General features: G+C 40.0%; 1 protein-coding gene across 1 annotated transcript; it reads left to right on the forward strand.

Annotated features, from left to right (window-relative positions):
• Window positions 1–26,771, forward strand: LOC134193663 (uncharacterized). The gene is made up of 22 exons (XM_062662536.1): window positions 1–216; window positions 1,967–2,032; window positions 2,090–2,173; window positions 2,235–2,310; window positions 5,134–5,210; window positions 5,371–5,462; window positions 5,754–5,858; window positions 6,772–6,889; window positions 6,953–7,092; window positions 7,174–7,293; window positions 7,354–7,436; window positions 7,498–7,580; window positions 11,893–12,082; window positions 12,426–12,704; window positions 17,981–18,256; window positions 19,270–19,851; window positions 20,195–20,313; window positions 20,372–20,488; window positions 20,548–20,656; window positions 20,720–20,825; window positions 26,092–26,216; window positions 26,493–26,771. Exons 1-22 carry the CDS (start codon window positions 1–3, stop codon window positions 26,537–26,539), a joined length of 3,210 nt encoding a protein of 1,069 aa, XP_062518520.1. The 3' UTR covers window positions 26,540–26,771.
• The last annotated feature ends 24 nt before the right edge of the window (window positions 26,772–26,795 follow it).

Below are 26,795 nucleotides of genomic sequence, written 5' to 3' on the forward strand. Positions count from 1 at the left end.
ATGGATCATTATGGTGTGGCAGAAGATCACACACAATCGAAAAAGCTAACGGTACTACGCAAGTATGACGAGCTCGGTGGAAACAAACAAAAGTCACACTGTGCATACAGAATTAGGTTTGAACAAGCAGAAGAACACACAGGGCTGGCAGATAAGGAAGAGAAGAAGATGATGAAGAAGAGGAGAATGAGGACAGAGACATTCAAACATTATAGGGTTGATTATATACTACATCTAGATGAAAAAGTATACGTCCTAGTGTTTATTTATGTTAGTTCAATCAATATGTAAGAACAGATGAAACATAGATCTATGGGTCCAGTCTATAGGGAGGTTGGTCAAATCACCTCTCTTTCTCACCCTGGTAATCCCCGGCCTAAACCAGCATGCAGCTAAATGCGGGGAAATACAGTAAGAGGATGCCTATCATCTCTATTTTGCTCATTATGAGCTGTTACTTTTGGCATACATGCTTTCAGCTGCCTTTATTAGCATTACTAAACTTAGTATTTGACATACTCTCCCATTTTGAATAGACAGACACCCATTTCAGGCAAGGACTTCTTAACCAAGTAATTTTATGGTGTGACAGTATTATGCTAGGAAGTTGTTGGGGAGGGGGAATTCTATTTCAAGGTGCCTGGAAGGTAGGGAGTTGGGTGAGGAATTAATTGGGTAGGGGACTTATTCAGAGAAATAGGGTGGTTTTTAGATCCTTAAAGGGGCAGTCCCACAGAAAAAACAACCTAGGCTTTAAAAATAGCGTTTGACGAGAGAATTTGAATGGCATTAGTTTTACATTTATATTTGCTTCCGTTGTTGAACTAAGAATGATTGCTTTCTAATAAACGATATCACTATTATAGTATTGAAGTCAAGGAAAGTTGTGTCTTCCCCCAAACTAATGGGAAGCGTTTAGTGGTAAGTGTGGGAAGTGTACCAGACATTCATTTGTATTCTTGACCGTCTTCACTAGAGTCAGACTTGCGTATTTCTCTTCTGGCTCATGCATAAAGGGTGACATGCAGCTCCATCTTTACCAAGCATCAGCAAAAATAGTGCACGGATGTCATCAGCTATGATAGTGATCTTTGCTCCTATGCCCAACCCATGCGCCCAACGCAATGAACTACTAGCGTAAGTAAAGTATATGCAAAATGCGTATTGCAAGCAGAAGAACATGTGACTACAAACTAGATCGATGTCGGTTGACTTGCATCCATAACTTGTGGACATTCTCGTGAACATGCATTCTCTTTCATTGCTAGCATAGTGAGTCTATAGGTACAGTAGAATGCACAAGAGCTTAAATTCTGCCGTCTATAGAAGAGATTTGTGCATGAATCATGACTATAGTTTCCGTAGCCTTTCAGCCAACATTGCTGCGTCTGCCTAGAAGCTTGATCTCTTGCTAAGTTGAAGTGGTTACATAATTACCATGTACCAGTAAACGTTTTCCTTTGCGTCATGTGAAAGACACTCCTTATTGTTGACTTTGAAATCGGGTTTCAAGGTTAATTAAAAGCAATAATTTTTTGTTCAACGACTGAGGCAAATTTGGATGTGTAACTAGCGTTATTAGGATTCTTTCGTCAAGACCTATTTTTAAAGCCTGGGTTGTTTTTCCGTGGGACTATTTTAAATCCATCTGTGCTGCCAAATTGTTGTAAACAGCAAATTTGGACTATCAGATTAGTGGCCAAGCTTGACAACTGAGTTTGAGTTTAAATGATTATTAATGTCAAGGGAATATTATGAAATACTATATGCATAGTATCCACAGACTTAGAGAAGTTGTTAGCATATGACGTTGTCTTACACCAGCTCTACCATGCTTCAGAGATGTGATATTGTACTGTATTACTAAAATGATCAGACGTGGAGTTTGGGTGTTGTTTGTTTGTTGCAATTAGCTAATTAATTAAAGCAGAATCATTTGACTTCTTTTGATATGCAGTATATGTAGGTCCGTGGCATTAAGGGAACATATTTTGTTAATCAACATCAGCAAGATCGCACTCCTTGGACTTTGGTGAGGCATGTCATTTTTGTTTATTGTTTTCTAATTTTGTATGTTGTTGTTTGGCAGGTGAGTTATGACAAAGGAGGTGAATGGGTAACTGTTCCAGCACCGTCTGTGGACAACTTAGGGATAGATATTCATTGCTATCAGGTACAGTAGCTGCTATGTCGATAGACTTTAGAGATGTCAGCATGTATTGATGGTTTATCAGCCAAATTGCTCTCTTCAACTGGATCTGAATAGTATGCTGTCTCGAGATTCTACTATTGGCATTATATGGGCTCAAGGTGAGTTGAAACTTAAACTATACATGTTGGCATATAATTGTAGATGTGTCGTTTCTTGTTTACTTGTGTCACAGTTCTTTAATGTATAACAATGATAACAATGTGTGATGTAACGTATTCTGCCATCTTCAGTAGTCATTTTAGAGATGCAGCTATACAAGACCTACTCTACTGGTGCTTTTGTTTTGAGAAGGTCAAACTAGAAAATGGGGATGACACAATTTGTCATCAGCCATGCTTGCTTAAATTATAAACCCTACTGCTCCTAATGTTTTTTGAGACTAATTCTTTTCGAGACTCCAAAAATAATTTAGAATTTTTTTGCGAATCCTAATTTTTTCAATATCTTGATGTGCAATATTAGTCGTGTTTTGATTTAATTATTAATTAATACTGCAACAAAAGTTTTCTACTAGTTGACTCTCCACAGAAGTGGTATATCGCATGGGAAATTGTAAGGTATTTCAGTTTGAAACCGGAAGCCGGAAGTTCAGACAAGAAGTTGCTTGCTTATTTACCGAGTTGGCATCTTGAGCTGCACACTTCTGTCTAGCGGCCATTTTTGACATGCACACACACAAAACCAAAGGCCGGACAGCCGACAATTTTCAAGGCCAAAATATTATTTTTTCTGTTATCCTATTATTTCGCAAAGCTAAAATTTTGAAAAGATTGTGCTAAAAAACATTAAGAGCAGTAGGGTAGTCACTTCCAGTTATCTATACTAGCTGTTGGCGTTATTGGCATGTAGCTTATAATGATTAGCTGTATAGTCAAATGTTTTCTTCTACGGTTTTATTATTGCATGGTTATCAGTGTTCTCCCCAGAATGTCTTAAAGGCGTGGCTAAATGGAATGCACTTGTGGGCGTGGTTGTTTTGAATGTGGGCGTGGTCATCTGAGTGAGATTTGCTGGCTTTGCGGTGCAGTGCTAGAGCAACATAGGGTGCTTGTGTTTGGTCTCTAAAATGTTAGCTGTACAACATTTCTATGCGTGGACAGAGTACAACACAAACAAGCTATCACTAAAATCTGCATACATGTCGAGACCTGCGTCTCCCAATAATTCCAAGCCAATACAAATCACAAAATTGATTGTAATAGCTTTAGTTAGTAACTTAGCACTGGTGGACAAGTTCGCTAAGCAGTCGGTGACAATTTTCCATGCCGTTATCGACGCTAGGTAGAGACGTGCACGTGCGCAGCGTATCGGCATGCTCGCCGAGATCTGAAAGTTTTTCGAAACTGCAAACGTGTCTACACTAACCTGAGCAATGCTTTCGCTAACTTAGGCTTTTGGCCGATGCCGTGCAAGTGCATTTTGCCGTCTGTAATCAGTGCATTGTCTTACATCCTGTGTAGGGTAACGCCTCCCAGATCGACTTCCGTAGGCCACTAGAAGAACGAGAAATTGGGCTATCACTTCAACAACACAATTCAACCCATTGATGTACTTTGCCTTGCGTCTTTGTATTCTCTCAATGCACCAATAACGACTCCACGGCACAAACGGCTGCCGAGGGCGTGACTCATATACAGATTGGAATGTGGGCGAATACGCCACCAAATGACATCTGATTGGATTTGAAACAACGTCATAAGTATATTTTGGACTTAGCGATCTCTATGACGTTGCTTTTGGACTTTCCACAACAACAACAGGTGTTCTATTCATACAAGAACCCAAACCACTGGTCTCCCATTTCTTGCTTAGCACATAGATAAAAATTTTAGTAAGGTGTGGCGGGCATAAGTCAAGGGATGGCGGGAATGGGCGTGTCCTTGTAAAATTTAGCCAAAGCGTGGCGGGCCGCCACGTCTTGAGATGCCTGGGAAGAACACTGGTTATACTTTGAATTTATTTACTTGTCGTTTGTGTTACAGTAGTGCTATATGATGACTCCCCAGCTTTTTTGACTCTACTTCCACAATTCGTTTCATAGCTGCCACCAACCAAGCCCAGGTATGCAGGAGATGTCGTTGAGAGAAAAAGACCCAAAACAAGATGATGTGACACAAGTTGATGCAGTGTTCTACCTTTTAGTTGTTGAATCTCTCAGTTTCTGGTCGCCACAGAGTCTGTACATACAATCGAAATCGTTGCAAAGAGAATAGTTATGTCTGGCACTTGTCACATTGTATAAGTTAATAATTTTTATCAGGCCTAAGAAAGATGTCTCTAAGTATAGGTTTCTCTGTTGACGATGATACCTTTTTAGTGAGCTAAACATTGATAGAAAGTATGCCAGCTGACAAATCTACCGTACTGTATGTGTCTCATATGCTAAGCTGACTTTAATTAAGCATATTGAGTCAGGTGTTTCATTTGGTTTGTAAGTGTTACAGTGTAGTCTACCAGATCACTATGGAAGAAGATTCAGATAGAATAGAACACAGCTGTGCTGTCTGACTTTCATTTTTATTAATGTACGCAAACAATAATAGTAGATATGTTGAACTGCAGGACAGTTGCAATGTGTGAATATTGGAATCAATTGAAAGTTACATTTCTATTTTTATAGTAAGCTCGTGTGCCAAAGAGCATGACTGACATCCTTCCAGGCTATTTATTGGCACGCAACCTTACTGTTCATGCTAGATCTGATAAATAAATACAAAATAGTTCCAGTGAACATTGGATAGAAAGTACTTTAGAGTTGCTAGACAAATTTATGAAATTAGCGTATTTTGACTAGAGTACAGGAAATTTTAAAGTTGATAGTGTTGTCTAATTCTATTGTTTAATATTTGAGTTTGTGAATGTAACTTTAGAAATTTCTGTTGGCCTGTTTTAGTTTAGCTATATTTTGCCAATATTTGTAGGGAATGTGGGACGGTCAAAGACAAGTAGGAATCAAGGCAGTTTCATCTCAAGGGATGATGGTCTAACGTGGCATTGGGTTAGTCTGACTGGCCATGTATCATCATTTGTGGAAGAGAATGCTATTCACAAGAAGAGCAGTCTTTTTTATGAGTGATGGCTCGTGGTCAGAAATAGTGCTGGATATTTATGATTATTATGTTTGTGTTTCATTGCAAAATTCATGAATATCTACATAGGTTTTTGATGCATACTATATTGCTTCATTTGCTGATCATGGAGCTGTTTTGGCATCAGCCCTTCGTAACTATCGCATAACCGACCAAGTCAAGTAAGTTGTTAATGTGATGTATTGAGTTGCGAAATAACTCTGTTGATAATGTTTTGACTGATTTTGTACACATAGTATTGGAAAATGTTTGAAATCTAGACTATAGCATGTCATTTCGTACTGTATGTTAATAATGCATTTGGTTGACAATCAGTATAGAATTCCTTGTTGTTGGTACAGTTGGGTGTGTATGAGCAATGTACAAACGTTTCGTGTTTTTGCATGTTTCTGGTTTTGATTAATTAATTGCTTTGTAGCTGATAATTGTGTTGCTTCCTTGGATTGTAATAGACATTCTTGTGATGAGGGCACAACCTGGAAATCGATTTCCATGGATAAATCAATTTATGTAATTGGTCTGCTCACGGAGCCCGGAGAACGTTCATTAACAATAAGGTTTGTGTGACTCATTGGTAGACCACCAGCATATACTTGGAGAAACTCTTCTTTTTTTTTATCTAATTATGTAACCTCTGGTTCATAACAGTTATTATTAAAGTACTGTAATTGAGACAGTAAGCAGTCCTGTAAAGCCCCCCAAGCCTTCCAGTGTTGCTATACCAGTCTCAGTGCGTGTAGATCTTAAAAAGATAGGTTTATCAGAGAGAGAGAGAGAAAAAGATAGGTTTATCAGAGAGAGAGAGGTGTCTACCAAGTCGTAGATATGTAGCCATTTTGTCATCTAGGTTGCCCAAAAGATTGTCTACGGCTCAGTAACATTGTAGCACAGCACATACATGTAGAATACTAGTAAACTAAGCTGTTGTGACTCAGCAGCAAGTGAATTTGTTACAGATTGCTGGATGATACAGTAAACTAAGCTACAGACTTTTCTCAGCTATTTAATTTTGTAAATGTTATCAATTTTAAATAATTTACGAACATAAATCACTTACTATCTTCTGTAGTGATCAGTCCGAATAGTCCATCAATACTTGGGTTTTATTAATGTATACACACACACACACACACACACACACACACACACACACACACACACACACACACACACACACACACACACACACACACACACACACACACACACACACCATGCATGTAGGTACTTTGTACAAGAGGTCAAGACATAGAAGACATAGAACTGATAGAAGACATATAGTGAAACTGAGCAAATGATGAGTTTTAAAATGCTTGTACATACATATAAACTTTTATATTTTATATCTACTTTATTGAAACTCAGACGAATTTACTGTCTACTTTAATTAATAGAATCTATTATATTGTAAAGATGTTTGGTATGGAGTGACTCAGGCTGTAAAGGCTTATTGTTGGTGTTGTTATGTAGTGTATTTGGGTTTGAGAAAGGATGGGTTGAATGGCTTGTTGGACAATTAGACTTCAGCAGTATTGCATCAGTTCCTTGTACACCATCTGACTACTACAAGTGGATTCCAACTGATGAGGTAACCAGTAATATGCTGCATCTTGTTGTAGTGCAACTAGTTTGTAATTCTATGTGTTTTTAGAGAATTGGACGTCGGTGTTTGTTAGGCGAGAGACTTGTATACAAAAGAAGAAAGTCTTATAAGTGTTGCTATAATGGTTATGACTATGAAACTCCAATTAGCAGTTCTGTGTGTGGATGTGCTGAAGAAGACTTTGAATGGTAGTTTTAGGGGCTAGTAGCTCTTGTACACCGTATGCTCTGTTTGATAGAACTTATTGGTAACTTGCTGTTGTGGTTTAGTGATTTTGGTTATGATCGGCGTGATGAGTTGGATGGTGTTTGCCAGCCATCAAAGGGAACACCAACTCAAGGCCCTCCAGCTGTGTGTCCTGAAGGAGAAGTGTACAATATAACTAGAGGGTATAATTATGACTAATTAGATGCTGCTATTGGTTGATGACAGTATGTTAATCTTCTTAGGTATCGAAAAGTAGCTGGTGATTTATGTCAAGGTGGTCAAGAGCTACTATTTATGTACCAAACAGTGCACTGTCCTATTGATCGTAGGTACCTTCTGGTGTTGCAGCTTGCACTTGTGTGAGTTAATTATGTGTGCATTGTTAGCTCCCGGAGGCTTGGTTATCTCTTCTGATGTCTCTGTTGTAGCTCCTCATCAGGTTGTTACGTTTAGTCTCTCTCAGGCATCAGTAAGTGTAATGTCTGTGAGGTCAATCAGCTTATATGTCATAGACTGTGAAGTTTTGGCTAAATTGTCCAAGATTTCTATTTTTAAATTTGGTGAATATTGATTTTGGTGATACACAGTACGAGTTTGTCAATGTAGGTATGGCATTTCAAGTTAGGTATTGCACTCACATGTGGAAACGGATGCAGCTTAACTAAGTGGGAGTCCATGGTATTTTGTATTCATAGTCATTATTTAGTGTTATTTTCTGGGACATTTGCAGCTTCTCCATGGGTGAAGAGCTAACTTATTTGTAACGAATAGACTGGTAATGGCCATTATCGATATGCTGTGCCAATGAAGCATGGAACCAAAATTGCTGCATACATCCCAAGGAGCTTATTTGCAACTTGCATGCCTTCCTTGCAATGAAAGTGTACTACCTTATACGATGAAACATTGGCAGGAATTTAGTTTGGTGGTTTGTTATGAAATTGACGGCAAGGGTATATTGGTGGATTTTATTTTGATGGTTGGACGTGATATTTCCCACCCAATAGTGGTTAGCCTCGTCCCAGGCGCAGTGTGAATTGCAGCCTCGGATGTGTTGCCATCACTACACACAGTGATGCAGTGCATCCGGAGCTGCAATTCTACACAGCGATGGCAGCACATCCAGGGCTGCAATCCACACAGTGATGGCAGTGGATCCAGGGGTTGCAATCCACACTGCGTCTGGGGCGACAGAGTGATGGCAGTGCATCCTGGGCTGCAATCCACACTGCGTCTGGGGCAAGGCTAAATAGTGGCCGCGTCATGATGGAGGAGTTTGCCATTGGCAGCTGTTTTTGTGGCCATCACATTTTCCTAGCTTGCTTGCTGGTCTCCATACAACAACTCTATTGATGAAGAATTGCTGTGTCAGAGCAAAGAACATAACACGCATGACTTCTCCTGCAGGCTGCTCGTGTTCGAAGGTCATCGGTACTGTACCTTCACAACCTCATTTCTATGTTTAACCTCCTCACTAGGCAAGGTACCGAGGACAACAGACGGCAAGAAGGGGTTACCATACCATACTGTGTCCTCATCTGCATGAGGTACCACCACATTGCCATTTAGATATCTGATCCACGTGGGTGATGACGTCAACATACCTGGTAGCCAAAGTAATGGCGGATTTTATATTGGCGGTTGCTGAAAAATCCACTAATCTGTCAAAAGGAATTCCCCACCAATATTTTATCTTATACGGTATTTCATTGACCATTTCTTACAGCAGGCACTGCTCAGATCTTCCTGAAAGAGGTTAGAGGTACTTTGTACCTTGAAATTTGAAGTGAAGGCTGTTCTTTTGCTGAATACCTGTACAGTGCCATTGGAGACAACAAATATGTGCATGAGCAATGGGGTGTTCGAAAATATTGACAATTTTAGTTTTGACCATTCTTTTGTCAATCACCAATTGCCAAATTAAATCTACCTCCAAAATTGTCGGTTTACAGAATTAAGTTTGACAGAACATGAGCTGACATTATCTCTTGCTGTCAACATTAATATGGAGCATGTACAGGAGTGGTGCTTTATGTTAATGTTTGCAGGATCTTAACCGAGTAGCTAAACAATTGATGTTAAATTAATAATTTCATAGTATACAAACTAGTGCCTAACTTGGAGTAGAGCCAGTGTGGTGGAAAATGTCATTTGAGTGGGTAAGGGAAGTTCTGGAATGTCAGCATGTTTAACTGCATCCGAGATGTCTTATTACCTGAGGCATGGAAGCGCTTAGGGTACAGTAACACCAGCCATCACATGACCTACATACAACCGACTTGATGCACTCATTGTCACAAGAGCAGATGCTGCCAGTTATCTAAGTGTTGCAATGATGCACAAATTATTAGTGTTGCTATGTCAACAACACAACACAAGCTGTTTAGCTAATTAGACATGTCTTGGCATGTGGTGTCTAGTGATGTCCACGTGACCTTGTATCTTACGACGTATTTGCATTCTTGTACAGTACACTTACTACGGTAGTAGCTAGCAGCTAAGGGTTTAGCACTATAGTGCTTCTTCATTTGTATTGAAGTTCTATATTTCTCTATAAACAGGTGTTCTGTGTGGTGTGGTGTGGTGTGGTGTGGTGTGGTGTGTGTGTGTGTGTGTGTGTGTGTGTGTGTGCGCGCGCGCGCGCGCGCACGTGCACGCGTGTGTGTGCGTTTGCATGTAAGACAAAAAATTCTGAAATTGCTAGCTCAATCGGCATGAAACGCTGCACAGAAACCAAGTTCAACCTTTTTAGAACAATAGTTGAATGAGTTTTGGCTTCATGGCTTTGAATTTCATCGGGTCCCTTTTGGCATTTATGACCATATGAATGTGCATGTGGGCCAGCTCTTCTCATGTTAGGACCAATGACTGGCATTAGCAAAAGGTACATACATGACTGTGTAAGTACACACAGGAGAAAGGTTTGTCATAATTTGGGATGTTGGCTTGATATGCCTGAATGGCAGTGTACGACAAATTATCTCATCTTGGAGTTGTTCCCGGGCAACCATACGTGAAATTTTTAGTTGCCCTGTCATTACTCTGGTTGCCCATACACTAAATCCATGATCGCTATTGCTATGGTGCTATAGTTGATTTATGAAAATATATGTGCAAAATACAGCTAACAAACAGACAGACGGACAGACAGACAGACAGACAGACAGTGCACGTAAATCTTTTACATTTTATCACATGCTTTAGCATTGATGTCTTAACTTTGATGTATCAAAAATACATTGACAGACAGACAGACAGGCAGGCAGGCAGACATGCAGACAACTGAGTGCAGACAAGACGAGTGTAAAAATTACTGGACGACTCAATCTCAATTGTGATGGAGCAATGCAATGCAAGAGTGTAACTGCTACTACAGAAGATGAACAGAGTCCAGTATAGTGCTGACTCAGTTGGTACCATTAGTAACTCTGTTAACTTATTGTCAGCTGTTTGACTCTTAGTCTTAGCTATAGGGACCATTTGTGTCCAATTTGTCTTAGAACCTGCTGATTTTTAGCGTATTGTAGACTGTAATAATGTCTTGTATATTAAAGAAATATATGTATCGACAGACAGACAGACACACAGACACACAGTCAAACAGACAGACTTTGAGAACACTATAGCAATCAGTAGTTTGCGTTTCATTGTAAAAGCTAAAATATACTACCATTGACAGACAGACAGACAGACAGACAGACAGACAGACAGACAGACAGACAGACAACCTGTGAGAAGCAGACTTGAGGCTCTAAACTGGCAGTTTCCATCTCCTTGGACACAGACAGGCAAATGATTTTTAGAGTAACCCGGATAAAGATAGGATGCTTACTTGCAAATTTCAGTTTTAGGTACTTCTAGGTTACACGCAAGCAGGCACAAGCATAAATGGCACAACGTAGTGCCTCATTGACACTACAGTTCATGCGGAATCTGGCACTTGATCAGTAGGTGCAAAATGGTAGACTTCTCTATAATTAAATTTACTAACCAATGAGGGCATCCTTACTCAGGAAGGAAAAGTCAAGCTGATAGGTAGGGTAACTGTCAGCTAGTTGTTCCTGGGCAACCATAGTTTGTCGTTTCAGTTGCCCAGACATATTTCTGGTTGTCCCAGGCTCCCGGGCAACTGATTTGTTGTACATTGAATGGGATACTCAGTAACATGCCTGGGACGAGACAGCTAATAACGCAACCACAGGGGGTTTGCTACACCTCAGTTGCAGTGTGCTCAACATGAATTTACTGCTCTCTGGAAACACTAGCGGACAATTTATAACGAGGGGTAACTCAGTATTGCAGGAAGAATTTCAGTTGTAATTTGATGTACCACTCTTGGAAATTGCTGTGTCTAAAAGACTTGCTGTTCTTTCGTCTCTATATGAAGCATTCCTTAATTAATAGTTAATCAGAAGTGAGACTGTATTAATTACAACTGTGCCACATATTACCTCAAAAATCTTAGTGAGAATCCTGAGATAATGTTTGTACAATAAAAGTGTAACTAATTTGGAAAAGAAGTGTATATGCAGTACATGTATGTGACATACTAAGATTGGCTCACAAGTTTATAGTACTGTTATATTTTACTGCCACAAATCTTTGCTCTTGTGGTTTGTTGATTTATGGTTTGTTGATTATGGTTTGTTGATTATGGTTTGTTGGTTGTCATTAATTTAGTTGATTGGCGAATGTACATGTTCTAAATTAGTTGACAGTTACTGTTCAGTATATAGTATAGGTACAAGAGTACGATTAATTTGCATTTCTCTTCTGTTCAGGGTGGAGTTCTTTACACTAAATATGTATGGTCATTTGATGATACGACTTTCAATTCTTCCATTGGATTTACAAACTCTCACGTTATCACACATACATTCTCAAAGTCAAGGAAAACTCCATACCTGGTAACTATAGTGGCTCAGAACACTGGAGGACAACTGTCAGCATTTAAACCTATTTTTGTGTACGGTAAGTGACAGATTATGTATTTGTTTGATTGCTTTGGTCATTCTTTGTTATAGTTTTAGTCTTCAATAGTAACAATTTTTCGGCAAGTTTATTAGTGAATAGCTTTAGGAAATTAAATGCTGTTGTGCAGTTTAATGTGCATGCTTTGCTTGTGCTGAAATTTAGAAATTCCTGAATAATAGTCTCAGGTTTTGTTTATTGTCAGCAGTGATTTTCTTGTATGAAGCCATTTTATGTTTTCTACATGTTTTTTGTTCAACTTACAGTTATGTCCTTGCTGTTGGATGCTGTTAGTTTGCAATGATTAGCCATGAGGTACTTGGCATTGTGCTATTTTTTGCAGACAAGATTGTGAACGCTACAGTTTCACCACCAAAACTTATTGTGGAGAATGTTACATCAACGTTTACTGTTCAATTTGATACAAGTCGTAATCAGTCATATGGAAATGTACAGTATCGATGGGATCCTGGTGATAACAGTGTAGCACAGCTGACTTATCATCCTGTGTTTTCTCACATGTATAAGAAAGCTGGTGTGTATCATGCAACTGTTGAAATCTACAACTTGTTCCTGAGTGCTCCTGAGTTGAAGAAGGAATATGAAGTAAAGGTAGTGAGTGGTATGTTGAATTTTGTTAACAATTTTAAAAGATTGTTTTACTTTATGCTTATCGTATATGCAGCTCTTTGTCATTTTGTAGACTTGATCTTAGTCATTGTGTTTGTTTGTGTGTTGGCCTATGTTTATGTTTTTCAGTACATACATATAACTAGGTACATACATACATAACATAAAGTGTAAGCAGAAATGGTTTAATGTAATAGTGAAAGTGAGGAGCTGCTTGTAATCAAGTTGTGTCTTCAGTTGTAAAGCTGTGCTTTTGTAAGCTACTCTGGAAGACTTTGTGTTTGTGCCAGCAGTGGTTTGGAATTAGGTCAGATCTTGCTAGAGCTCTGACTTATGATATGCCAACTCAGAATTGGGCACTTTTAAGTCTTATGTTTACAAATGTCAGTTTCAGTTTGAGGTTCTGTATGGCTTTGAAGTGCATTGAACAGTTTCAACTAGATTGTAAGGTTTGGAATGAACTAGCTACTGAACAAATTGGTTTTGGCAACCATGCAGCGAGCTTAAGTGAGCTTAGCAGATTGAGAGTTAAGGCTGTTCTGTGGTTTATTAGAAACTGGCACGCAGTTGAGGGTTTATGTGCGTAGGATCTGTTGTTTGTGGTGAAATGTGCATGTTGCTTGTGCTCTTAATTAAATGCAACAATTGCCAGCACAATAGCCAGCAACAAGGCGGTCAGTGTCTAGAAGAACAGCTTTGTGGATATAGAAAGCAGTCTATCCAAGGGCCACAAATCTAGAAGGGTGTTAAGTTTTGATTTCGGGCTAACAACTGTGCAAGACTTTGTAACTATAAAATTATATTTGAACAACATTTTTGTAATGTAGCATTGCATAGTATTGATGCATAACACTTTGTGTCTTAGTAGTGGTCTTTATGATGATCTGTTATGATATGTATGTATTATGACATTTATGTTTCTTGTCTGACTGAAAATAGTAGACTCATGCTTGTATGATAAAGGAGCACTTCACTGATTGACGCATGCGCATTAACTCTTGACTCCGCCCTCGGTCACTAATCGTTTCTGGTCTATTTTCAAGTTGGGAAGTTTGGCACTATCTCAGAGCAAACTAGATAGCTGAGCGTTATGATAACGCAAAAAAATTGTATGAGACGTTTCTTCAAATAATGTCCACTAGGTGTGAGTTTCGTTTTACTGCTTCGTGTAGACTTTGATATTTGCTTAGGCGAAAGTAAAACTTGCTTTCGCATGACTGACTCACCTTCAATCAATGGCGAAAAGCACACATACAACGATAGTTTGGCTATAGAATGAAGACACTTTGTGTCATGATTATGTGCGGTGATGCACGTTTCCGTGTGTTTTTTGCGTCGCACAAGCCCTTTTGTACTGTATTGTGGACTCCATTCGTCGAAAGAAACACGGAGGAAAGTGCGAAAGACCGACTGATCGCAAGTCGTTCAAGACGATCCGTCTACAGCAGACGAACGACTGAGTTTGCTTATGAACTATAACTTGTTCTCTTTCACTTTCAGAGAGTTGAGACCCGTCTCTTGTGTACTCTATGGCCTCGGAAAGCAAGACCAAAATAATGCGCTGCGCAACACAGCAAGCGTTCGGTCCGCAGCCCAAGGCCTTAGCATACGTTAACCTCTACTGCACCTGCGTCAATCGGTGAAGTGCTCCTCTAAGCCAAACATTGCTGGAAGCAATATTTAGATCAATTGTTGGGTCCATGTTGGAAGACCAACCACTGGTCTTGAGTATGACTTGATGAAGAGTGATAAGAGGCAATTCAAGTATGCAGTAAGAAGACTAAAAAGGGACGCTAACAAGATATGTATGGATGCTCTAGCGTGGCATATGTTAAATGGCTTTGGTTCACAGTTTTGGAAGACAGTTCAGAAGATGAAATCATTGAGACTGTCACAAGCTACATTCATTAACGGATTATCCAATGAAAATGACATTGTAGAGCTGTGATGGAGACATGACTTCACTGAGGTATATGATATGTCTGTCACAATTGAGAATGGGCCACTCAAATAAACACATAGGGTGATACCATCTGACTTCGAATTTGTGATAGATGCTGAGATGGTAGAAAGGCAGATCTTTCTTTGAAAGGAAACAAAGAGCATCTGATAAATGCTCCTGGCTGTGTGATTGCTCACCTTGCGAATCTTTTCACGAGTATGTTGAAATGGTTATCTCCCAACTCATTGTCAGAGGGAATTATAGTCCCTCTAGTGAAAGACAAACTTGCAAGCAGATCTGATATGTAGAGATCACACTGTCCTCACCTATAAGCAAGGTCTTGGAGCTTGTATTAGCTGTCATGTGCAAGCAAAGTTTACAGACTAAGCAAAGTTTGCAGACTAAGCAAAGTTTGCAGACTAAGCAGAGTTTGCAAACTAGTAATCATCAGTTTGGCTGTAAGCCGAATCATAGTACATTTCTGATTCAAGAGACTGTGGATTTTTTCAACAAAAGGGGATCTCCCGTATTTGCTTGTTTTATGGATGTGTCCAAAGTCTTTGACAGAATTAGTCATGGTAAGTTGTTTGATATCCTGATAGATCTAGGTCTCAATCCTGTCATTTTGCGTCTCCTGGAATACTGGTACAGAAATTTGAAAGCCAGAGTTAGGTGAAGAAAAGTCCTATCTAACCCATTTTCTGTGTCTAATGGTATAAGACAAGGTGGTGTTCTCTCACCATTCCTATTCTTGGTTTATGTTGACGACCTACTGGTACAAATTAATAAGTCAGGATATGGGTATGAAATCGGCAAAGGCAACGTGGGTGCAGTAAGCGTATACTGATGAATTGTCTTCTATCAGGCTCTTCTCATGGATTAGAAAGATTGCGTGACCTATGCTCTTCATTTGCTGTTGACCGTTAATTGCTTTTCTATCCATCAAAAACAAAGTGTGTATGCTTTGTCTCAAGCAGAGCATCATTGATGACATCATTGTCTCTACCCAAGCTGTGTCTCGACGGTAAGAAATTGGAGTTTGTTGGAAGCTGGAAACATCTGGGTCATATTCGGTGCTATGATGTGGGGAAGTCACTGCCTATTGAGTCTGAAATGAAAAGGTGTTTGTCGTTATTTAATTTGGTCTACCATCATATTAAGGGAGCTACTCCGGTAGTTTTATGTCGTTCCCTGCAAGCTTTGCATCTGTGTTTTGTGGAAGTCAGTTGTGGTGTTGCTCTGACAGTCAACTTTGAAAAGTACAAGTCGCCTGGAACGATGCTATAAGGAGAATTTGTAATGTTAATAGAGGATGTGACGTCAACACTATCTTGCCTCTACCTGAGATGATACAGAAGCGCAAGTACAATTCCTGTCTTCTCTTCTTCAATCTAGCAGTGAGGTTATTGTGTATATTTTGTCTCTTCTGAACAACTCACTGCAGTCTCCTTTTTTGTCTTTTGGGGAATGGGAGTTACATTATTGTCAAAGATACACGAGAATTTTGTCAAGAAGTCCAATAGCTCAGGACATTAGTGCATTTTGAAACATCCTTATCGCATGCAAGGCATGAGGTGGCGGATTTGACATATATATAGCAGTTTGAATACGGTAAAAGTAGAATTGGTATTGAGAGACTTTTTCAAGAGATTGATGGGACTTATCTGTATGTCTATTTTCTTTTTTTCTCTTTTTCTCTCGTTTTTCTCTTTTACTGTATCTTGCACCATTTATATGTGTACGATGTAAATGTAATAATAAAAATGTAATAACAATATAGGTGTAGTTTTGGTACTGGAAAATTAAGGTCTAAACAGTTTATTGCTTATTGTGTAAGATCATAAACACACTGCAAACACCCTTTGTCAATTTGAACAGTACAGAGGAAATGCTGATTGTTTTCTGTTAGGAGTTTGTCAGAACACAAAGCTGGCTTTGTATTGGTTGGACGCAGGAATTCATTTCATGTCTTTGAAGTTCACATTTAATGTAATGAATTACCAACAAGAAGAACTGTTTTATAAATGCATTCATACATACGTACCTTGAAGTCATTTATAGCAGGGTATAATTTATCTGGGTTTGCATGCAGTTTGGAAGCCAAAATTTGTTGCCTTTGATTTACTTTCCCAAATGTGTTGCAGAACTGTGACATGTGCAGTGACACGTGCAGCTTTTATACACATAGGATTGTGGTCAAAATCCATGGCCATGTTTTTTCCACACTCACGAGTTTGATTCAAGGCTACGTCTTATGTGTCTTACGTGTCTTACTTGTGTGAGTTTCCTATGTTGTGACCTAACTGGCTGGATACATGACAGCAAGTGTGAATGTAACAGCACGCTTGGCTGTAGATGTGTGCATGGGCCAGAAACCATGCAGCTGCTTTATTAGTTGGCACTGCTGTTCAGAGACTTCCTGAGTATGGCTATATCATTGGGAACTTTTTCACTTGCTTTCTCAAGTGGCTGGGTGTTCTTCTCTTGTTTTCAAATTTGACATGCCGGTCCATGTTTCAACTGGGCAGAAGTAAACCAAGGATGTGGACTGTTATAATAGAACTTCTTGTGAGATTACTAATCAACATTTGCGGTTGCTAATTAACTTGAGAGATGCATCACACAAGTTGCTATTAATTAAACAATTTAAGTAAATTATTCCCTGCCATACTAACAGTAATGGCTCTAGCCTTCGATTGTGATTCTGGGCTATTGGCAAATCTCCAGTTTGTTTTTGTGTGGCAGAAACGTGATGCTGTTTCAGGTCACACCTGTTTGTTGAAAGACTCTCCCACATTTGTATAAGTATACGTAAATTGCTTGTTAACATGGCGCATTCTTGCACAGGCGATCTTACTTATAGCTTGTAGCTACCTTGTCAACTCCTTCTTGGCAAGGATTGACCCATCTTTTCTGTTGTGGCAAGCCAGGTACCGTCTGTTTTTGGTACCTATCAATTTCAAGTCTTGCTTCACGAGCACTCTACCCTTATGCACTCAATCACAAGGTTGGGTCTTCTTCAGTGCCCCCAAACATAACTTCTTTGATAGTCGTCTTTCGTCTATTCGGCGTACATAACCAAGCCACTCCACTATGATGTCTGTGATGGTCCATGACATCTGAAATGTACACACACACACACACACACACACACACACACACACACACACACACACACACACGTATGTACTATGTCATTTGTTGCTTGCTTGTAGCCTTGTTCATTTCTTGTGTCTATATTGCTTTGTTAGTCTGAGAATCTAATACTTATTATGATAAAGAAAATTAATTTGTATTTCATTATGTAACGAATTTGCTTTGGTTAGGTCCAGGGGGTTTATCAGTAACAGCCTTCCCTGATCGTGCAGCTTCTGGTAAAACAGTCACTTTTACTTTGAATCAAAATGTTGGATCTACTAAAGAGTCCACTGTGTATAAGTGGACATTTGGGGATGGGACAAGAATTGATGTGACAAGCTTCTCACAGTCACACTTGGTTACTCACGTGTACAGTCATTCACAACAATTGCCATATGAGGTTGCAGTGACAGCTGACACTGGTTTTGCTTCTGTGTCAACAACAACCTATGTCAGCATATATGGTAAGCAAAATGTGTCATTATAATGAAGTGAAATATCTTGTATCTAACAATATTTCTTTGTTGCAATCAGTCTCTTGTGTCAAATATTTCTTAGACTCTAATAAACACACTGTCACACGGCAATGATCAAGGGCTATGCCGATTGTGTGTGCGTGCACGTGTTTGTGCATGTGTGTGTACGTGCATGCATGTGTACGTGCATGTGTGTGCGTGCATGTGCGTGCGTGTGTGCATGTGTGTGTGTGTGTGTGTGTGTGTGTGTGTGTGTGTGTGTGTGTGTGTGCGTGTGTGTGCGTGTGTGCGTGCGTGCCTGCATGCATGTGTACATTTCCACCATGCATAGTGACAACTCAGAAATGACAGAACATGAACCTGTAGCTGTATGATGTTAAAGTGTGTAAAGGTAGTGGAAGCCCGGACTTACTCTCTTTTGTTGTCAAATGCTTATCTACTTTGCCCATATATGCAATAATTAGAAAGGACAGGAGATCCAGTGGTTCCCAGATGCACCACTGAGTGTTATACAACTACCAAGAAGGTATGCCTCTTTTTGACTGAAATTTAGAAACTGACGGCCAACACTTTCCATGTCATTATGTCATCCAAATGCTATGTGAGGTTTTGATAAAGACCAAGGAGCAACACTGCTGTTAGGCCACACGTCTGCTTATTTGTCAGGGTAAACCTTGTTAATATCACAGCTAACCTTTATATCTAATAAGCATTCTACTGTCCACCATCTGTGGACACATGCCCAGTAACGTACGTAAGTACATTTGCACAGCCACGGTATTTTAGAGAATGTATCTGACATACACAGTAACACTGTTGATATAACTTTATAGTTTGCTTGTGTGCATATGGCATAGATTAAATTATCAATTATCATAGGTAGACTGATATGGCTGTATCTCAAAGACTGGAGAGATGATAGAATGTAGCCTTTGTGTTCTTTTCTCATTTGTATGTGTAATTTTCTTCTGTCAAGTAATAACCACCTCATTTATTCTTAGATCAAGTAACGTCAGCTAAGATACACAAACCACAGAAAATAGTTGAAAATGAGAATGCTTCATTTTCTGTGATTCCTGATTCTTCCAAAATCTATGGTACCATTCACTACCTATGGGATATGGGAGAAGGAAGAGACCCTGTGATGACAGCAGTTCCAGTACTGACCTACAGATATCGCCAAGGAGGTGAATTTGCAGCAAGTGTTAGTCTCAACAACTCACTTCCACGTGTTAAGCCATTCATTAAGAAATTCAATGTATCAGTTGAAAGTGAAACTCTTGTATCAGTCAAAATACATGCTCCTAGTACTGTACTTGCCGTAAACCACGAGTATAGCTTTAATGTGACTGCCAAGGCTCAGGTGAAGGCACTTTCCAATGTGTCTGTTGTTGACTATGAGGGAATTTTGGACTGTTCATGGGATACGGGTGGTAAATATGATGACTTCCTCATTGTTGGAGCAGTAATTCGCCACTCATATGTTACTGATGATTTGGGACCGCGAACGATGACTGTTTTCTGTCGGAACGCAAACTCATATACTCTAGGAAAAGAATCGAGCATACAACTTACAGTTGTAGGTGAGATATTTGGTCATCGTGCTGTTTAGCTTATTACTTTTGTATGGACCTACTATGCTTGGTGGTTGACTGCATTAGTACAATGATGTTTCATCAGTGGTATTTTCACATTTCTTTGTAAATTCAGTCTGTCCTTCATCTGTGTCACATCTAATAGTCTAATTAGACAGATGTGTGTTTAGTATCTTCTCACGTTGCTTTGCTTGCCTGTGATTATGTCTGCACTGTACACTTACTGAGTTATCGGTTGAAAGTGTTTGGAATGCTAACTAAGATATCTAACAGGGCTTGACTGCATTTTGTGTCTGTAACTGGCAGTTTTATTGTGTTCATTGCTCTGCAGCTCCTACAAAGAAGGTGAAAGTGGTTGATGTGTATGGACTGCATGAATTGTATCTTGCCAATGCTACAAACGATGTAGTTGCTGGTTGGACAACAGCAGTCCGCAATGAGTTTGCTAAGGTAGTACAACTTGCCTTTGTATGGATGCCACGTTTGGCTTACTTTTGATGTTACTCAGAGTTTGGGTGTAAATCCCAGTCAGCTGTTGGTAACATTACTCGTCGATGATGATGCCATCGAAGTCATAGTCTTGCCACAATCTAACAGTGCAGATGATGTCAAAGTGGCCGAGTCTGTAAGAGGATAGCTGTTTAGAACATTAAGTGATTGTATAATTTTGTTATTGTTGTGAAGATAGCACAAAAGCTGTCAAATTATGCCTCTGGTACACTACTGTCATTGACCGTGAATGGTGATTTGAAGGAACTTGCACTTGGGCAAGCAACTATACTGGATATCAATAGTTAGATGCACTGCTTCTGGTATTGCTCTTAGAGTGAGGTCTGATCTGTTACACTTCTTCTAGAGAAGCAGGGCAATCAAAAGATGGTTGTAGGTGTTGGAGTTGGAGTTGGAGTTGCAGCTTTGGTATTGGTTGGTCTTCTTGTTCTCTTTTTATACATCTATCGGAGGTAATTGAAATGGTCTAGTGGTTGTCATGTTCTGACAATGTTACTATATTCTCATGATTTTGTCCTGTGTGTGTTTATTTTCATATCCTACACGTATATGTAGTCAGTAGTAAGCCAGCCACTTTATTTGAGAGCTATGAGCCCTAGTCATGGGAAACTTTGCAGAATTTCTTGACTAGGAGCATACTCCAACAAGCTATAATATAATGTCTCCCAATTGACTGTTTGTTATGCTGTATGTAAGTACGGATGCAAGCAAATGTCCAGCCACAGAGCAGGCTGACTTTCAATTGATTGATTTTGTCTAATGCCTTCAATACGGATCAGATAAATAATGGATTAGGAAATCTGACCGGATTGTGTTGTGAAATATGCACTTGACAGCTATAGTGACGTGCTGCATGCAACAGCTAGCTGTAGTAGTGTGACTAGTTTCTTGAAGCAAGGTGGTAACTGTCACAAGTAACTGCGTCTCTATAGCATGTGCTCAGCCGGTCTTACTGTTAACTTAATTCGATCTATTTCAAGAATGACTAGTTAGTCCTAAATGCGGGTTAATGACTGAACTAACACAATACAAGTTCCCGGATGTATATACTACATCTTTCTCTCCTCCTCCGACTATGTGACTGATATTAACAATTAAGAGGTATGCAGTACAATACAGTAGTCTAATCTACTAAGAATTCAGTCTGTCTGGTGCCTTTCTCCTTCTGCTGGAACGGCGGACTGGAGTCACTCCTTTGTTGGCACCTAGATTTGATGCTCTAGTTGGTTCCACCCATGTCTCTAAGTCTTCTGGTCCTGTGCTAATCTCTGGCAATGGTACCATCGCGTCCTGTTCTATTTGTTTGTCAACTCCATCTTGTTGCTGTTCTGGTAAGTCTGGTGCGACATCCCACTCTTGGGGTTCTCCCGGCGATACTGGTACCATTGCTCTTGAACATCGTTTATCCAGTGGATGTATTGGTTCCACCAGTAGGTCTTCTGGTGCACCTCTTTCATGTCTTTCTGATTGTAAGGTTTTCCGAATCTGACCCAAATGTTGTTTGACTACCCTCCCATCCTCCAGTTTGATAGTGTATGATAGGGGGCCTGTTTTGGACTGAACTACACCAGCTACCCAAGGACAACCTCTGTTGTAATTGCACACGTAATACTATTCTGGTTACCCTTGTAGAAATGTTTCTGTTGCCATTGCTTTTTGTGTACCGTTTGCTCCAAGTTGTGGTGTAACAAATCTAAACGTGACCGTAATTTGCGACCCATTAATAAGTCCGCAGATGATATTCCTGTCGTGGAATGTGGTGTAATCCGGTAGGTGAACAACACTTGTGTCAAGCAATATGTCAAGGTTCCTTGTTTTGCTAGGGACGGTCAAATCTTCGATACTTGTACTGCTCTTTCCGACAGCCCATTACTTGGCTGATGTTACAGTGCTGTTTTTAATGTGGTCTATTCCATTTGATTTTACAAAATTGGTAAACTCTTGAATACTGCCCCATTGTCTGATACCAGTTTTTCAGGAATTCCACGAGTTGAGAAAATTTCTTAACTTTTCCACTGTAGTTTTCGTCGTTGCTGATTCTACAGGTTTTACTTCAATCCACTTTGAGTGTGCTGCAGTGAGTACAAGAAACATATTTCCTAACAAGTGTCCAGCGTAGTCCACGTGCACCCTCGTCCACGTGCACCCTCATCCACGGCTGATGAGGCCAAGACCAGGGATGCAATGGAGCTTTGGGTGGTTCATTCCTTGTTTCTTGACAACTAAAACAACCTTGGACCCTGCGTTTGATGTCCCCATCCAGTCTGGGCCACCAGACTATTGTTCTGGCTAAGCCTTTCATCCGTGCCACACCAGGATGACCAGCATGTAACTCCTCCAAATTCGTTGTTGCCCTTGTGGTGGTACAATCACCCTGTACCCCCATAATACGTTTCTCTCTTCTATAGATAATTCACTTGCTCTTCGCCAGTAAGGAGCTAGTCAACGCTTCAATTAGTGGTTTATTGGGCCAACCATGATGAACATAATATTGTACCCTAGACAGTATTTTGTCTTGTTCTGTCCAGCTTCTAACATCTCTTGCCAATACTGGTGACGATTCCAGTTGCTGTAAAAATTGAATTGTCTCTGGTTGTTCTTCCTCAGTTGTCGACAATAGTTGTAAGGGTAATCGACTGTAGGCATCTGCGTTACTGATGTCCCGGCATGGTTTGTATCGCAACTTATAACTCTAACCTGATAGGATCATGGCCCATCGATGAATTCTTGCTGATGCCACTGGCGAAAGAGGCGTATTCCCCCCCAACAATCCTACTAGTGGTTTATGGTCTGAGACTAGCACAAACTCTCTACCGAACAGATATTGGTGAAATCTGTGTAGACCAAAAATTACTGCCAATGTTTTTCTTTCCACCTGTGCGTAATTCCTCTCCGCTTTCGTCAATGTTCTCCATGCAAATGCAACTGGATGTTCTTTTCTGTCCTTTTCTCTTTGAGCCGATACAGCACCTAAATCGTACGACGAAGCATCACAAGTTACGATGGACTCTTGCTGTGGATTGAAATGTGCTAATACTTTGGCTGACACTAACAGTTGTTTGATTGACGATAAGCTTGTTCTTGTTCACGTGACCAGTTCCACTTTACTTCTTTTTGTAACAATCTATGTAGTGGAGCTAGAACTGTTGACAAATTCTGTAAGAATTTACCATAATAAGATAGCAATCCTAGGTATGCTTTTAATTCTGTCACATTTTGTGGTCTGAGTGCTTCTGTTATTAATATGTCAAGACAAATTGCTTTTGTTCGTTTTTTCCTGTTATTAATATGTCATCTAAGTAGACCACTACTCCTGGAATTGCTTGCGACAGAGTTTCCATCGTCCTTTGAAAGATACTGGGAGCCTATGAAACACCAAACGGTAGTCTATTATACTGAAATAATCCCTGGTGAGTATTGATGACTACATTCTTACGTGATTCCTCATCAAGTACAAGCTGTTGATATGCTCTATCCAAATCCAGGTTTGTAAACTGCTGTCCTCCTGCTATTCGAGCAAACAAGTCTTCAATGCGTGAAATCGAATAAGTATCGCATGTCAACACTTGATTCACTGTCAACCGATAGTCTCCTCAGATTCTGACCTTTCCATTGTTTTTCAATACTGGAACTATGGGAGCCACCTACTCCGAATAGTGAATTGGCTCAATAATTCCAGCTTTTGTGAGGTCGAACAATTCTTCCTCTATCTTCTCTCTCAAAGCATACGGTACTTGTCTTGGTCGGTAAAACTTGGGTCTCGACGTTTCTGTCACTGGTAATTTCACTTCCGCACCTTGCAATCTGCCTAACTTCCCACTGAATACTTCACTGTGTAATAACAATAACCTTTCCACTTTTCCTTGGTGAGGGTTTGCATACAAAAGATGAACTCTTCCCCAATCAATTTGTACTTGTCGAATCCAGTCTCTTCCTAATAAACTCGGGCCAGAGCCTGCCACTACCACAAGCGGAAGGGACAGTCGGCGTCCATCCGGAGTGTCTGCCCACACTTTCAACTTCCCACGTACAGGTACCGGTTCTCCAGTATATGTCTTCAGCGTCTTCTTTGTATCCTTCAATGGTGCTTCACCTTTCTTCCAGACTGACTTCCATGTTGTTTTGCTCACAATACTGACACTCGCTCCCGTGTCTATTTCCATCTCAAGTGGCTGTCCTTGTTCAGTCAACGTTGTCTTCATAGGCTTCTTCTTTCATTTGTGCAACACGTGAATATTGCCACTGATCCACTCACCTCCTCATCCTCATTTTTATCTGACTGCCCCTCCTCATAGCCGATTTAGTATGTACCTCTACCACTGTCTTCTTTCTGAGCCATGTTTTTCACTGTGCGACAAACAGCCTTTGCATGCACAATTTTGCTGCAACCAAAACATTTGACATCCTTGAACCAGCACTCGAACTGTTTATGTCCCTGTTTACCACAGTGATAACAACACTCGAATATCTTGTCAGTTCGTCTGTTACCTGCCTTGGGTATTCGTTGCTTCTGTAACTCGTGTACGGACTCTCGTTTTGGGTTGCCAGGTGTACTCATTGCTTTTTTCTGCTTTAATTCTGGGGTATCCTTTTCAGCTGTTTTTTGTGCAATCGCTAATTCATACACCCTCTTGAATGTCAGCTGTTTTTCCGTCAACAGCCGTCGCTGGATACGGTCAGTCATTATTTCTACGACTAGTCTGTCTCGTAGCATATCACTAAGCACCGCCCCGAATTCGCATGTTTACTGAGTCGCTGCAGTTCTGCCGTGAATTTAGCGACCGACTCACCTTCCTGACGCGATCAACTGTTAAATCTAAATTGTTGTATTATTACTGATGGCTTCGGGTCGAAATGTTCTGTCAGTGTCTGTAGTATTTCATTGACTGACTTCTCTTTAGGCTTCAACGGAGCCACTAAACTTCGTAGAGTTCGATACGTGCGAGCTCCAATCACGCTTAATAGAATAGCTCTTTGTCTATCAGCATCGTCTACGCCATTCACTGCAAAGTATTGTTCTAATCTTTCTGTGTAAAGTGGTCATTCCTCCTTTGATTCGTCATACTCCGCTATTTGTCCGAATACTGCCGCCATCCTCGTCGCCAGATGTCACAAGTAACTGTGTCCCTATAGCACGCTCTCAGCCGGTCTCACTGTTAACTTAAGTCGATCTATTTCAAGAATGACTGGCTAGTCCTAAATGCCGGTCAATGACTGAACTAGCACAATACAAGTTCTGGGATGTATATACTACATGCTGGAGGCTCATGATTATACCACTGTAGTTGTAGATACACAGACAGTCCGGAGACTAAGAAATATGTAGAGATAGGTGGTAGGCAGACTGGCTGGTGATGGATGGTGATCAGGCATTATGTGCAGACAAGTAGATAGAAAGATATGGTCACCCAAACAAGCATGCAGACTGACAATCTACTGATGATTTGGCAGATGTGCTGGTGGATACGCATGTAACTCAACACAAATATACAGTAGCTAGACAGATACACAATGAACAGCCCAAGGAGACCATTTGGTGTTCTTAAATGTGAAATCAGTGTGCACAGTCTCTTGCACACTGATATCACTATTTAGGGAATATCATGACTTACCATTTATTCAGTAGTACAACTCAGGACAGAAAAGGAAAGTCTGAATTTGAGTTGTGTATCATCTTTCTATGTACTGTATTATGTTACCTTAAATGTTACTTTGTAGGAAATATGGTCAGTTAGAAATTGCCTACCAACAGTTACGACAAACTGGCCAAGGCAGTTATGAATTTACTGGTGATGCCAATACAGTTGGAGAAGAAGAAGATGAAGGCCATCAAGTGAAAGACGGTAAGCATTGAACCATTGTAGATCCATGCTTGAAGTCAAAAGAGCATGCAATTATAGCCTTTTTCTAGTGATTGGAACTACGTGTTGGGCCTTTGTGGCCTGCTGTGAATACAATGTTGTGAATGAATCAGTTGTGTCAAAACAACCAGACACTTAGAATATATATAGTCTATAATAGAGTATACAAACCATACGCTCTGATATCAACCTGAATGACAAGACTGCAGCAGAAATGTGTGTATCAGTTAATTACATTCTGTTTTGTTGTCTGTTTAGGTCACATGCCTATGCAGATGTCAAAGATACTAGATGGCTTTGATTAGCAATCTAAATTAATTGCTGCCTATTCTACCAAGTCATGTAACACAAGAACGGAGTCAATATTGCAGATTCAGCTTTGTGTTTGTGTGTTTGTTCAACACGTGGGTTGGACTTGTAGTTGATTTAGCTGCTATGGTTATATCTGATATGGGTTGTGGTCAATTGTTAAGGTAGCAAGTTAATCGGTACTCTCATGCATATAATTTGACTAATTTCCATGGTAGCTGTATTGTAGTAACATGTGGCCTACTAGTAGTC

Source organism: Corticium candelabrum, chromosome 1 (genome assembly GCF_963422355.1).
Source record: "Corticium candelabrum chromosome 1, ooCorCand1.1, whole genome shotgun sequence".
NCBI lineage: Eukaryota > Metazoa > Porifera > Homoscleromorpha > Homosclerophorida > Plakinidae > Corticium > Corticium candelabrum.